Source organism: Thalassophryne amazonica, chromosome 16, assembly GCF_902500255.1.
Source record: "Thalassophryne amazonica chromosome 16, fThaAma1.1, whole genome shotgun sequence".
Classification (NCBI taxonomy): Eukaryota; Metazoa; Chordata; class Actinopteri; order Batrachoidiformes; family Batrachoididae; genus Thalassophryne; species Thalassophryne amazonica.
Genome location: NC_047118.1, coordinates 90,703,335 through 90,719,081, shown reverse-complemented (window position 1 = coordinate 90,719,081; position 15,747 = coordinate 90,703,335). Strand labels below are relative to the sequence as shown.

Here is a 15,747-nt window from a genome sequence, read left to right as displayed (position 1 = left end):
TTTGTGATATTCATGGACAGGATACCGAGGTGTAGTCGGGGGGAGGAGGGTTTCCCGTTTGTTGGGCTCAGGATCTCATCTCTGCTTTTTGCAGATGATGTGGTCCTGTTGGATTCATCAGTCAGTGACCAACACTCACTGGATCGGTTCGCAGCCAAGTGTGAAGCTGCTGGGATGAGGATCAGCACCTCTAAATCTGAGGCCATGGTTCTCAGGAGGAAACTGATGGATTGCCTACTCCGGGTAGGGAATGAGGTCTTGCCCCAAGTGTAGGAGTTCAAGTACCTCGGGGTCTTGATCACAAGTGAGGGGATGATGGAGCATGAGATTGGCTGGAGAATCAGTGCATCAGGGGCGGTGCTGCATTCACTATACTGTATTGTTGTGACGAAAAGGGAGCTGAGCCAAAAGGCGAGGCTCTCGATCTACTGGCCAATCTTCGTTCCTACTCTCACCTATGGTCATGAGGGTTGGATCATGACAAAAAGAACTAGATTGCGGGTACAAGCAGCCAAAATGGGCTTTCTCAGGAGGGTGGCTGGTTTCTCCCTTAGAGCCAGGGTGAGAAGTTCGGTCATCCGTGGGGAGCTCGGAGTAAAGCCGCTGCTCCTTCACATTGAAAAGAGCCAGCTGAGGTGGTTCAGGCATCTGGTAAGAATGCCTCCTGGGCACCTCCCTAGGGAGGTGTTCCAGGCATGCCCATCTGGGAGGAGACCCCGGGGAAGACCCAGGACTAAGTGGAGAGATTATATTTGTACACTGGTCTGAGAACACTTCAGGATCCCCCAGTCAGAGGTGGTCAATGTGTCCCGGGAAAGGGAAGTCTGGGGTCCCTGCTGGAGCTGTTGCCCCACGACCCGATCCTGGATAAGCAATTGAAGATGAGTGAGTGAGTGAGTGAAGAAAACAAAATTAAAAAAAAAAAAGGAGAAGATCTTGTAGGAATAGAGGAGATCTCATGGGAATTCAGTGGAAAATCGACACTGAATCAGGAAATGTCAAATGTTTAACACTTCCTTGAGCAACAGTACAGGAAATTCACCTGTTTTTCAGTTTTTGCTGTGGTATGTTTAATGAGTGAGGGAAGCCAGCAAGACACCTATGACGGAGACGAGAAGACAGTGCTAGTATGAGGGAAGTACCAACCAGTCGAAGACTGCAGAGGTAAAACAGCGAGTACTGGACGTGGCAGCAATCATGAGTTGGAAGAATGAGTTTGTCAAACACACTCAACAAATTCCAGTACAACTCCTTAGTTCTTTCCACATGCAGCACACCTGAAACAGGAAAAGACAAAGCACAGGATTAAACCGGTACACCACACACACATTCAGATGAACTCCATCTTCCTTGAAAGAGGGCAACGCAAAATAAAGGCAATTAGTGCCAATTCCAAGCCCAGGCAAATGATAGAGGAAGAAACGGGACAACGGAAGTTTAGTCAAATCTTGGCCATGTGGGGATACAACCAGGACATTCTGAGTGCCGGTGTCGCAGACCGAATGGTCCCCCACTAAAAATCATTCCGCCCTGCCTTCACTGTGCATGCGTCATCTGCGACCACAGCAGCACGTCTGAGCCTGACTCTCTGAGACTGAATCTCTGTACCCAAAGCCATCAAAGGGAATAATGTGATTATTAACTATCAGATGACAAAGTAAAACCTCTTAAATCATTCTAAAGGACGTTTTAACCAGAAAACGAGGCAATATTTGGTGAGTTGTTACTGACATTCTGAAATGATGTAGGCGCAGCAGCAGCTGCTGCGGCGCTCTGATTGCTTCCTCTGTGACGCTCAGAAATGACGCATGCGCGGTGAAGGCAGGGCGGAGCGATTTTTTGTGGGGACCGTTCGGTCTGTGACATCTGTCTCCAGCCCGAACAACTGCACAGTAAAATCACCAGTGTAAAACTAATACTGGCAGTATTAAATTAACACTGCCAGTGTACATATGGTCCTATTCTGGCCATAGTGGGACCATATGTACACTGTCAGTGTTAATTTAACACTGGTGACGTTACTGTATGAGTCCATCAGGAAGGGCATCTGGCAAAATTTTACCAAACCAAATATGGAGGTCACCAATTAAATTGCTATACCGGATCGGTCGTGGCCCAGGTGAACGACGACCACCACCTGTGCCATCACCCAACAAGGCACAGCAGAAACTGGACTAGTGCTGGAGGAGTAGGAGGAGATAGTAAATGGACTGCATTTAACACACTTTTTCATTCATATCAGAAGTTGGGTTGTTTTGTTTTACAATAAATAAAATTTAGCCTCCACCAGGGCTGTCCTTTGTCACCGGTTCTGTTCATTATTTTTATGGACAGAATTTCTAGGCGCAGCCAGGGTGTAGAGGGGGTCTGGTTTGGGAACCACAGAATCTCGTCTCTGCTGTTTGCGGATGATGTGGTTCTGTTGTCTTCGTCAAATCAGGACATTCAGCGTGCACTGGGGCGGTTTGCAGCCGAGTGTGAAGCGTCCGGGATGAGAATCAGCACCTCCAAATCTGAGGCCATGGTTCTCGACCGGAAAAAGGTGCTTTGCCCTCTTCAGGTCGGTGGTGTGTCCTTGCCTCAAGTGGAGGAGTTGAAGTATCTCGGGGTCTTGTTCACGAGTGAGGGACGGATGGAGCGTGAGATCGATAGACGGATCGGTGCAGCATCTGCAGTGATGCGGTCGCTGTATCGGACCGTCGTGGTGAAGAGAGAGCTGAGTAGGGGGGCAAAGCTCTCGATTTGCCGATCGATCTACGTTCCGATCCTCACCTATGGTCATGAGATTTGGCTCATAACTGAAGGAACGAGATCGCGAGTACAGGTGGCTGAGATGAGCTTCCTCCGCAGGGTGGCTGGGCGCTCCCTTAGAGATAGAGTGAGGAGCTCGGTCACTCGGGAGGAGCTCGGAGTCGAGCAGCTGCTCCTCCACGTCGAAAGGAGTCAGTTGAGGTGGCTCGGGCATCTTTTCTGGATGCCCCCTGGACGCCTCGCTGGAGAGGTGTCCCGGGCACGTCCCATTGGGAGGAGGCCCCGGGGAAGACCCAGGACACGCTGGAGGGACTACATCTCTTGGCTGGCTTGGGAACGCCTTGGGGTTCCCCCGGAGGAGCTGGGGGAGGTGTGTGTGGATCAGGAGGTCTGGGCGGCTTTGCTTGAGCTGCTGCCACCGCGGCCCGACTCCAGATAAGAAGAAATGGATGGATGGATGGATAAATAAACTTAAACCTTTACCTGTCACATGGTTTTTCAATAGTCTCGTAAAAATATTGATGATTCATCTCTGTCAGAAACTGTGTCCCCCATCTTTATAGCCTGTATTACATCCTACCATCAGGGGCTTCATGCTCACGCCAAAAACCCTGAATCTGGCGTAAGCACAAATATATTCAGATGTATGAAAGTGTGTGCTGGTATGAATTCACGTATGTTCAATTTGTAAATCCCACCAAATGTGGAATTCAACGTGGAGCAAACTCCTCCCCATTTAAACATGGAATTTCATGTAAATAGGCCCTTTGAGCAGGGATTCCCCACGACGTCACATCAGACAATATGACGAACAGGAAAGAAATGACACTGGAGATGACTGGAAATGACATGGAGACACACAGGGACAGTTTATTCAGTACACTGTTTAACGGATTAAACAAGAAACTAGAAAAATGTTTGAGTAATGCTGCGAGCTTAAAAAGGTGAGGCGCGCCTCCGCTGACATTCACAACTTACATGCATGTTTATTGACAAATCCTGAACACAGGAAGCCTGTTAAGAAGCTCTGCAGCTCACAACATCAAGCAAAAAAAAAAAAAGATAATAATAAATAAATAACATTTGAATGTGCACATTGTCAGATCCCGTTCATTTTTTTTAGATACACGCGGCACACCCTCACCCTCCGATGAGTGTGTTTGTGCACTAAAAACCAGCTCTCCGTCTCTGGGGTCCGACCTTCGTGTCTCCACGGGTATTACCCGGCAGGGCTGCACAAAGGTTGTTCAAGCTGGTGGCGAGGAGATTCGTCTAGCCGCTCACTGCCTCCATCCGGACGTCCACCCCGCTGATGCTGATCTCGCACCCCGGTCGAATAGCCTCCTTCTGGAACCAGGATACGAGCCGGCCACGCCCGTTAACGGCAGCTCTCCTCTTATGGATCAGGGCTCTTGGAATGTTGCTAGATTTTAAATTTAGTGACTCGTACAGCGAGTCACCAGGATGCATTAATTTCATTAAAAACCAGACTAACCTTTCAGAGCACTTTTTGATGTTATACACCCAAAAAACTTTAACTTTTACACCTTAAAAACAATCAATAAATCCAATGTCCGAGCCGTAACACTTTAACTGCATGCTTGGAAATTTATTGCAGGTTTTAAAAGTGCTGACAACATAATCAAAATCGGTTATATGATGATAATTTCACAACAGTAATTCAAATATAATCAGAATAATAATTGGCAGAGATTTTTGTTTCTGATTCAATAATGCTGTCTGATCTTACTCTGACTGGACTGGATTAACTTCTTAATTTTTCTAGGAGTGAGGGAAGGAGGTTTTTTGATGTTAAAATCCCCAGTTCGATGAACTTGATCTCCTCTTCATCAGCTATTAGTTGTTAGCTGACCACGATCCTTGTATGATGTAATCCTTCAGGAAATAAATCCACATAAGAGTTTATTCCTTCTTCAATCAACCAAAAGTTGATCTAATCCACTCTGGTATGATGCGATATTCCTTGAGAGAGAAAACATTGAAACTTCCTCACTCAGACTTAAGGCCAGTGATTATTCTCCAATGCTCTGGTACTCCGTGACTGGACGGCCTGAGTGGGAGTTGAAAACTCTCTCAAATGATCTCTTATGTCTCCAATCCTCTCACTCCACAATTCCAATTGCAGCTCACAAGATGGTCAAGTCTTGTGATCTCCTCGTAGCAGGGGAGAAGTGACAACAGCACCTCTCCCTGGAAGAATAACCCCGTTTCCTGGTGTTTTACAGTTTATATATGAGACCATTCTTTGTTGTTGAATGAATGAATGAATGAATGAAAACTGTTTATTTCGAACATTTGATACAACAACAATTACAAGATAGATCAGTAAAGACAACAACAAAAAAGTTCCTACTGTGTACCCAACATGTCCGAAAAGGGGTAGGGTGAAGCATCAGCTTATTTATCCCTACCCCTTCTTCCCCACAACCAGTAATACCCTTTGCCACATATACACATAGATTCCTACACACCTAAACCGATATCAATATATATATATATATATATATATATATATATATATATATATATATATATATATATATATATATATATATATATATATACACACACACACATACATACACATATATACACATATACACATATATATACACAAACATAAATATACACCTACACATACCTACTTACATACAAAATACTATATATTTACAAGCCGAAGCAAAAAACAAAAACACCCTAACCCTCATTACCCTTCCTCCTCCCTATACCTAGAAAAAAAACATATTTTTGTACCGCTGTTTGAACTGGTTCATGCTTGGACATTGCTTGAGCCCCACTCCCAATCTGTTCCACATCCTCACCCCACAGACAGAAATACAGAAACCTTTTAATGTTGTTCGTGCCCACTGATGCTTTAAATTAAATTTCCCCCTCAGACTGTAATCCCCTGATCTGTTAAAAAACATATTTTTAATATTTGCTGGAAGTAAATTGTTTATTGCTTTATACACAATTTGTACTGTTTGAAAATGAACCAAGTCTGTGAATTTTAAGAATTTGGATTGTAAAAATAGTGGATTTGTATGATCTCTATAGCCAGTATTATGAATAATTCTTATAGCTCTTTTCTGCATTACTGATAGTGATTGTGTTGTACCTTTATAAGTATTACCCCATACCTCTGCACAGTACTGTAAATATGGTAAAACCAGTGAACAGTAAAGAATGCGGAGTGAGTTGTGGTCCAGAATATGTTTCACTTTGTTTAGAACTGAAATGCTTCTTGACAGTTTACTTTGTATATGTTTTATGAGTCTTCCAGTTTATCTTATCATCTATTATCACCCCCAGAAACTTATTTTCATGTACCCTTTCAATATCTACCCCCTCGACTTGTAACTGAACCTGTATGTCTGTATTACAATAGCCAAATAACATGTATTTTGTTTTACTTAAGTTTAATGATAATTTGTTTCTGTCAAACCATATTTTCAATTTTCCCATTTCTATACTGATCCTCCTCAGTAACTCCTGCAAATCCCCCCCTGAACAAAAAATGCTTGTGTCATCTGCAAATAATACTAATTTTAATATTTTGGAAACATTGACAATATCATTTATATAAATTAGAAACAGTTTTGGACCCAATACTGACCCCTGTGGGACGCCACAAGCATTGTCCAAGCATGATGATGTATATTCCCCCAACTTCACAAACTGTTTTCTGTTACTTAAGTAGCTTCTCACCCAGTGCAACACCAACCCCCTAATCCCATACTGTTCAAGTTTATTGATTAATATGTCATGATTGATTGTATCAAAAGCCTTTTTAAGGTCTATAAATATTCCAACTGAATGTAATTTGTGGTCTATGGCATTTGTAATCTCCTCAACTGATTCTATTAATGCAAGTGATGTTGAACTAAGTGCTCTGAATCCATATTGACTATCAGTAAGTAATTTATTTTTATTTATGAATTTGTCTAATCTATTATTTAATAACTTTTCTAATAATTTGGAAAATTGTGGAAGCAAAGAAACAGGTCTATAATTTGTGAAGTGGTGTCTATCCCCAGTCTTATACAGCGGCACAACCTTAGCTATTTTCATTTGATTGGGAAATTTACCGGTTTGAAATGATAAGTTACAGATGTATGTTAATGGTTCTACAATCCATTCAATGACCTGTTTTACCACCACCATATCAATTTCATTTAAATCGGTAGATGTTTTATATTTACAATTATTCACAATGTCTATAATTTCTTTTCCATCCACTGCTGTGAGGAACATTGAACAGGGATTTCTTTCTATGAGATTATTATCCCAATCCTCAGGTTGGGAATCGGGAATTTTTTCTGCCAAGCTTGGTCCAATATTTACAAAAAAATTATTAAAACCGTTGACTACCTCATCCTTATTTTCCTTCTTGACATTATTATCAATGAAATACTGAGGGTAACTGTTTTTTATTACCATTTTTGATAATGCTATTTAATATATCCCATATTCCTTTAATATTGTTTTTGTTATTATATAATATGTTACTATAATATTCCTTCCTACATACCCGTATAATATTAATTAATCTATTTTTGTATTACTTATATCTATTTTCTGCCTCTTTAGTCTTTAGTTTTATGAATTCTCTATACAGTGTATTTTTCTTATTACATGCATTTCGTAACCCTTTCGTCATCCATGGTCGAGCTTGGATTTTTTGTTTTCTGTAGTCTTGTGTAATTGGACAATTTTTATCATATAATGATGTAAATATTTGTAAAAAAGTTTCATATGCACTATCAACATCACTTTCACTGTATACCTTTTCCCAGTTTTGCTCCTGTAAATCCTTCTTTAGTGTGTTCATGTTTTCCTCTGTCCGCACTCGCCTGTATTTTATTTTCTCCTCTGGCTGATTCCGCCGATGGTTTCTATTATAAACGATGAAAACTGGTAGATGATCACTAATGTCATTGATCTTGGTTACCATGGGGACGATGGTGACTCAAAACCTCCTCCCTACTCCTTCCCTTACTGGAAGCCATTTGTGGAACTAATTTCTCGTAACTTATGTCTCGGCTGCCAGTAACTTGCTCCAGTTCCTCAGCTTTTCTGAGAATTCATTCTTTTTAAATCATGTCTTTAGAATCACATCAATCATATTCAATCATTTCATTACAACTTTCTTTCACATAAAAACAATTCATATGATCATATACAAACATTTTCATTCCTCATTATTCATTTCATATTTTATCAAATCTTAATTATTTGATCAGTTGTTTTTATCATCAGCTCTTCTGGCCTCGCTTGCGACATTACTAACTTCTTTTTTCTGACTCTGCACTAAAAACAACTTCTTCAGTTCCTCTTTTTCTCTAACTGCAATGAAAAACAACTTCAGTTCCTCTTTTTCTCTAACTGCACCCTTTATGAAAAACAACTCATAATCATTCATTTTACTTATTTGTCACATACTTTTTCTAATCAACTCTTACTTTTAACACATTAATACTTCATTTAATCATACTTGTTATGTTGGAATCATTCTTAGATATTACTTTTAACACATTAATACTTCATTTGATCATACTTTGTCATTTTAGAATCATCTTAGACATATTCCATCGTCTTCACCACTGAGTTCATTCCATGGGCCTCCCCATCTGCAATGGAAAAGTCCGGTATGACCTCACTTACTCCAGGAAAGTACCAAACACTGTCCAGTTTATTCCAACAACATGTGTATTAATCCCATGGCACGTATTATATTCCAAGATGAAAACAAGCTGAAAGCAAGCTTAAAGTCATCTTTCTTGACAACATGCACAAATGTGGCTGCGCTGCTTTACGTTGGGGTAAATTACACCAATACACTATTTCCACAGTAAGTAGCCAGCCATCCTGCACTGTGCCAGCTGCCTGACACGCATTTGTGTGTCACATATGATGTGTGCAGCTAATAGCTCTGATTACACTGAAACTGGCTCTTGCTGCAAATGGCTAGGGCAGTCACAATTACTACAATATTCGCCAATTGCGATTATTTTTCATATTTGCGAATATTTTTCATAATCGCGATTACCGTGAATTAGTTATTTTATCAACAAAGTTGCATAAAACGACTCAGAATCTGACGTCACAGTGCAGCAGCCACGCTGCCTCACTCACTCTGTTTCCTCTCGTCTTGGTCGGATGGTTAGCGTGGCTCGGATAATAACACGGAGCGTGAGGACGTTCTGGTTCCAAAGCCACGCACCGCTGTGGATGCATTTCGGTTTTGTAGGGCTGGCTCGACGAGTCACGACTACGCCGACGATTGAAATCGTTAACAACTAATTTAGTAGTCGATGAGTCGTTTATTATATTTAAGTCTTTCATTTTTCTCTCAATTCATAGTTTTAGGCAGCGAGCCGTCCTGCTGTCATATGGACGTTCAAATTTTGCATAAGATGGCCGATTAAAACAGCAGCCGTCTTGTTCAAAACCATTTAAAATGCGCAGTTTACCTTAAGGAGCTGTGTGTGTGTGTGTGTGTGTGTGTGTAGTCAACTCGCTGCAGACTGAGGGAGGGAAATTCCTGAACGGAGGCACGAGACGTTACGTTCTGCTGTGAAGCATCACGTGAGACAGCGAGCGCGGAGCAGATAGAGAAGATTTTAACCCGAGTGAACATATATATAAAAAACAAAACAAAACCGTGTAGCTGCCTTTACTCTCTGTACTTTCTCTACCGGTGGTTCTGACGGCACCGTCCTGTTCACACCATGTGCGCGTCGTATACTGAATTTATGAGATCATGAGATGAAATAAACGGTCAAATATCCTTGTTCAATCTTGAGCTTAATGTCGTGTTCAAGCACAAAACGTGACTGATGAGGAAAAAAAGGATGACTTCATCACACTAAAATGAACTGGAGTCAATAAAAATACAAGCTGCTGATTTTTGTTGTTTTTCAAAGTTATTAAGCTGCAGTTATATGTTTTAATTATTCAATCAATCAATTCAATCAATCAATTTTGTTTATATAGCGCCAAATCACAACAAACAGTTGCCCCAAGGCGCTTTATATTGTAAGGCAAGGCCATACAATAATTATGTAAAACCCCAACGGTCAAAACGACCCCCTGTGAGCAAGCACTTGGCTACAGTGGGAAGGAAAAACTCCCTTTTAACAGGAAGAAACCTCCAGCAGAACCAGGCTCAGGGAGGGGCAGTCTTCTGCTGGGACTGGTTGGGGCTGAGGGAGAGAACCAGGAAAAAGACATGCTGTGGAGGGGAGCAGAGATCGATCACTAATGATTAAATGCAGAGTGGTGCATACAGAGCAAAAAGAGAAAGAAACAGTGCATCATGGGAACCCCCAAAGTGAGTTGCCTCTTATTGTATTCTGATTTATTTATACAAAAAACAATATGGGGAGTGTAATCAGCCTGCACTGTTCTGTTAAGTTTACTCGTATATCAGTTTTCCTGCACATGTCCAGGTTTTTTCCTTCTTTATAAGAGTTTGGTGTTTGCATTTGCTCCACAAAGTTTTAAAACACAATAAAATGTTCACACTTTTCTTCATAGCAGTTCTGTAATTTCAGAAATGCAACAGAAACAACCACAAATCAGAAAAAGTTGGGACAATATGTAAAATGAAGATAAATAAAAATGTTGCACTATTCCCAGTTTCTCCACTCAGAGAAGCCAAACGTTCTTCCAGAGTTGTGTAATCATACTACGATAGTAGAATATAAAGAAGGGGAAAAAAAATAAAAAAAATAGACAATATAATCGTCAATCGCAATTATTTACCTGACAATTACAACCCCTGGCAATAATTATGGAATCACCGGCCTCGGAGGATGTTCATTCAGTTGTTTAATTTTGTAGAAAAAAAGCAGATCACAGACATGAAACAAAACTAAAGTCATTTCAAATGGCAACTTTCTAGCTTTAAGAAATACTATAAGAAATCAGGAAAAAAAATTGTGGCAGTTAGTAACAGTTACTTTTTTAGACCAAGCAGAGGGAAAAAAATATGGAATCACTCAATTCTGAGGAATAAATTATGGAATCACCCTGTAAATTTTCATCCCCAAAACTAACACCTGCATCAAATCAGATCTGCTTGTTAGTCTGCATCTAAAAAGGAGTGATCACACCTTGGAGAGCTGTTGCACCAAGTGGACTGACATGAATCATGGCTCCAACACGAGAGATGTCAATTGAAACAAAGGAGAGGATTATCAAACTCTTAAAAGAGGGTAAATCATCACGCAATGTTGCAAAAGATGTTGGTTGTTCACAGTCAGCTGTGTCTAAACTCTGGACCAAATACAAATAACATGGGAAGGTTGTTAAAGGCAAACATACTGGTAGACCAAGGAAGACATCAAAGCGTCAAGACAGAAAACTTAAAGCAATATGTCTCAAAAATCGAAAATGCACAACAAAACAAATGAGGAACGAATAGGAGGAAACTGGAGTCAACATCTGTGACCGAACTGTAAGAAACCGCCTAAAGGAAATGGGATTTACATACAGAAAAGCTAAACGAAAGCCATCATTAACACCTAAACAGAAAAAAACAAGGTTACAATGGGCTAAGGAAAAGCAATCGTGGACTGTGGATGACTGGATGAAAGTCATATTCAGTGATGAATCTCGAATCTGCATTGGGCAAGGTGATGATGCTGGAACTTTTGTTTGGTGCTGTTCCAATGAGATTTATAAAGATGACTGCCTGAAGAGAACATGTAAATTTCCACAGTCATTGATGATATGGGGCTGCATGTCAGGTAAAGGCACTGGGGAGATGGCTGTCATTACATCATCAATAAATGCACAAGTTTACGTTGATATTTTGGACACTTTTCTTATCCCATCAATTGAAAGGATGTTTGGGGATGATGAAATCATTTTTCAAGGTGATAATGCATCTTGCCATAGAACAAAAACTGTGAAAACATTCCTTGCAAAAAGACACATAGGGTCAATGTCATGGCCTGCAAATAGTCCGGATCTTAATCCAATTGAAAATCTTTGGTGGAAGTTGAAGAAAATGGTCCATGACAAGGCTCCAACCTGCAAAGCTGATCTGGCAACAGCAATCAGAGAAAGTTGGAGCCAGATTGATGAAGAGTACTGTTTGTCACTCATTAAGTCCATGCCTCAGAGACTGCAAGCTGTTACAAAAGCCAGAGGTGGTGCAACAAAATACTAGTGATGTGTTTGGAGCGTTCTTTTGTTTTTCATGATTCCATAATTTTTTCCTCAGAATTGAGTGAGTCCATATTTTTTTTCCCTCTGCTTGGTCTAAAAAAGTAACCGTTACTGACTGCCACCATTTTTTTCCCTGATTTCTTATAGTGTTTCTTAAAGCCAGACAGTTGCCATTTGAAATGACTTTAGTTTTGTGTCATGTCTGTGATCTGCTTTTTTTCTACAAAATTAAACAACTGAATGAACATCCTCCGAGGCCGGTGATTCCATAATTTTTGCCAGGGGTTGTAATCGTCTCCAGAAATTCCTAATGGTGACAGCCCTACAAATGGTGCTTTAAAGTTGGAATGTGATGTACATGGATGACATTCAGATGATTGTGTTCCACACAGCTGGTGGTTCGGCTCAAGGTTGACTGGCACACTCCTGACTGATCACGCTGGAATGGCTCTGCTGCCTGTGTGGGCACAGACAGCCCCAGGCTCCTCGCCGTAATGCACTCTGGGCTGGCCGCAGTTCTGCGCACGACTCCAGTAACAGTGGCCTTGATAACCAAAATCAGTTTATGAGCTAATTATTGTCATTTGCAAGTAAACCCGTGTGTTCCCTGAATACTCACTCATGTCAGATCGCACCATTTGTAAGGTCCTCTGACAACGCTAACACAGCCACCGTTAGAGCTGTTTTACACATCACTGTGCACATGCTTTTATATCCACCCATATATTTCTGTGTAGGCTCTCAGTTGTCCAGGTGGTTTCCATAGTAGAGAAGCTTGAATCTTCGACTGGACTGGGTTGCTTGACGCGGAGGGCGTTTCGCTTCAAATCGCAGAAACTTCCTCAGCTAAAATTATTGCTCTGGTGGTCTGACTTCTGTCTTGACTCTTGTAGAGAAGAAATTTGTTTGTTTGAAGAAGTTGTTTTTTGTATAAATAAGTCACAATATAATAAGAGGCAACTCACTTTGAAATAATTAAAACATATAACTGCAGCTTAATAACTTTGAAAAACAATAAAAATCAGCAGCTTGTATTGGCTTGACTCTACACAGAATATATGCTCTTCAGAAGCGGCAGTTCCACTTCTTCACCCTCTCAAAGCCATTAAAATATGTCAATCGTGAATCAGCTATAAAGACAAAACTTAGAGCTAAGGCAGCTATAAAAACAAAACTAAGAGCTAAGGTAGCTATAAAGACACAACTAAGAGCTAAGGCAGCTATAAAGACAAAACTAAGAGCTAAGGCAGCTATAAAGACACAACTAAGAGCTAAGGCAGCTATAAAGACACAACTAAGAGCTAAGGCAGCTATAAAGACAAAACTAAGAGCTAAGGCAGCTATAAAGACAAAACTAAGAGCTAAGGCAGCTATAAAGACAAAACTAAGAGCTAAGGCAGCTATAAAGACAAAACTAAGAGCTAAGGTAGTTATAAAGACAAAACTAAGAGCTAAGGCAGTTATAAAGACAAAACTAAGAGCTAAGGCAGCTATAAAGACAAAACTAAGAGCTAAGGCAGCTATAAAGACAAAACTAAGAGCTAAGGCAGCTATAAAGACAAAACTAAGAGCTAAGGCAGCTATAAAGACAAAACTAAGAGCTAAGGTAGCTATAAAGACAAAACTAAGAGCTAAGGCAGCTATAAAGACAAAACTAAGAGCTAAGGTAGCTATAAAGACAAAACTAAGAGCTAAGGCAGCTATAAAGACAAAACTAAGAGCTAAGGCAGCTATAAAGACAAAACTAAGAGCTAAGGCAGCTATAAAGACAAAACTAAGAGCTAAGGCAGCTATAAAGACAAAACTAAGAGCTAAGGTAGCTATAAAGACAAAACTAAGAGCTAAGGCAGCTATAAAGACAAAACTAAGAGCTAAGGTAGTTATAAAGACAAAACTAAGAGCTAAGGCAGCTATAAAGACAAAACTAAGAGATGGACATTTGTTGATCACAAAATACAAGAGTTTGATTTGAAACCCAAATTAAAGCCATATTACATTTGGCATGTTGGTGAAGGGAACAGAGGTGATGAGGAAGTAATGGGTAGATATGGCATCAAGTACAGGAAGGTGGAAGGACAGATGGTAGCTGATTTTGGAAATGTGGTGAACACTTACTTTAAGAAAAGGGAGGATGACACACGAGTGGAGGCAGGTGCACACAGGTGGACTACATCTCAGGGTTTAACACCCACTTTAAAACCCACTTTAAAAAAACAAACAACCACAATGACTATCCAGATGACAGCATTTTAGTTTCCCTCTGAAATTTGACGTTTTCTTCAAAACTGTTTCCAAGGGCTTTTTTTTTTTTTTTTTAAACGGAAAAGGGAATTTTCAACACATTTCTAAACATTCCAGTTTGATTTTGGATGCTGACATACTTTACCAGTAGAAATAACACCATTTCATAAAACCAACAACTACCAAATTATTTGCCCTCCTGATATCAGCAGTGTGTCCGTTTTTCTAGATAACAGTTTGCTGTCATTTGTTGTCATTTTCAACAACTCTCAGACATCACGTCTCTTGAGGAAACCCAGCACATTCTTCTTTGGTGAGTCTCTGAAGTTCCACCACATCTAATGGTCTTCTGGCATGGACCTTGGTCTTCTCAGTGGGATTCAAGTCAGGTCTTTGTGTAGGCCAGTCAGTAAAGTTGACCTTCACCAGGAGCCAAGTATGTTTTGGGTCACTATCGTGTTGAAAGGTAAATCGACAAGCCACGACCCAGTTTGGCTGCTGACTGCCTGAGGTTCTCTTTTAAAATCTTCACGATTCCTTCCACCTTCAGGAGATTCCCAGTTCCAGACGCACTGAGGCATCCCCACAGCATAAGACTCCCACTGCCACATCTCACTGTGGGGAGCAAGTAACATCTCTGTGGCCAAAGAGCTCTGGTTTCATCTCATCGGACCAAAGGACTGCAGGGTCTTTCTCCTGGTTGTCCTCAGCAGACTTCAGTCTGGCTTGAAGGTGTCTCTTGTAAGGAATTAGAGTCTTTCTTAGTCTGTGACCTCACAGTCCATCCCTGTCCAGTGATTTAGCAATTGTCTTCTTTGAGACTACAGTTCCTGTCATGGCCAAGTCCTTCAATGGGGTCTCAGCAGATGTTCTGGGGTCTTCAGACACATCTCTCACTACTTGTTGTTCCAGAGTCTTTGAAGTCTTTCTTGTTGTCCCTCTGCCAGTCTTGTTCTGTCTGTGTGACTCTCTTTGAATGTCTTGACATTTCTTCTCTCTCCAGTTCTCGACTCTTGGACACGCTGTGGTAACTCCTCCTCCTGCTCTGTCAACACTTCTTTGTCTCAGTCTAAACTGATTTGATGTTTTCTTGGTCACGGCTCCACCCCTGACTGAAGATCTTATACTGTGTGGACATTTGAAGACTTTACAACCTCTGAGCATCACAAAGTTAAAATGCGTCACTGCACAGCAGCCGTTCAACAAAAAGTCCAGTTCTTAAGGGGCTAATAATTTAGACCCTGGCAGTTTTTGGTGTTTGTGAAATAACTTTGTTCTTGTGTGCAAAGTAAAATAATGCAAACATCAAAAATAAAACTGTGATGTTTCGAAACTGATGAAAATTCCTAACTTTTATTTTTTGAAGAAAACATCAAATTTCTCGGGGGTGGGGGGCTGACAGGTTTGTCTTCATGTACAGAAAAAAAAACATCAGGTAGCATCCTGTGGACAGAATGAAGGTTCTGTTTAGGGCTTTTAAAGGTGATGACAGTTTAGCTGCATGTTGGTTCCTGTCTGCTGATCAGAGAACGTTTCAGAGTGAAAAACCAACAAGAC

At 40.8% G+C, this 15,747-nt stretch overlaps 1 protein-coding gene across 1 annotated transcript in view; it reads right to left on the bottom strand.

Annotated features, from left to right (window-relative positions):
- rrn3 (RRN3 homolog, RNA polymerase I transcription factor) overlaps positions 1 to 15,747 on the bottom strand; it is a 180,627-nt gene that overhangs the window by 66,578 nt on the left and 98,302 nt on the right. Inside the window, exons 12-14 of the mRNA XM_034191409.1 lie at positions 14,110 to 14,116; positions 12,056 to 12,060; positions 1,147 to 1,277 (exon numbers count right to left, since the gene is read on the bottom strand). Coding sequence (XP_034047300.1) covers positions 1,147 to 1,277; positions 12,056 to 12,060; positions 14,110 to 14,116 — 143 coding nt within the window. The remainder of the gene's footprint in view (positions 1 to 1,146; positions 1,278 to 12,055; positions 12,061 to 14,109; positions 14,117 to 15,747) is intronic.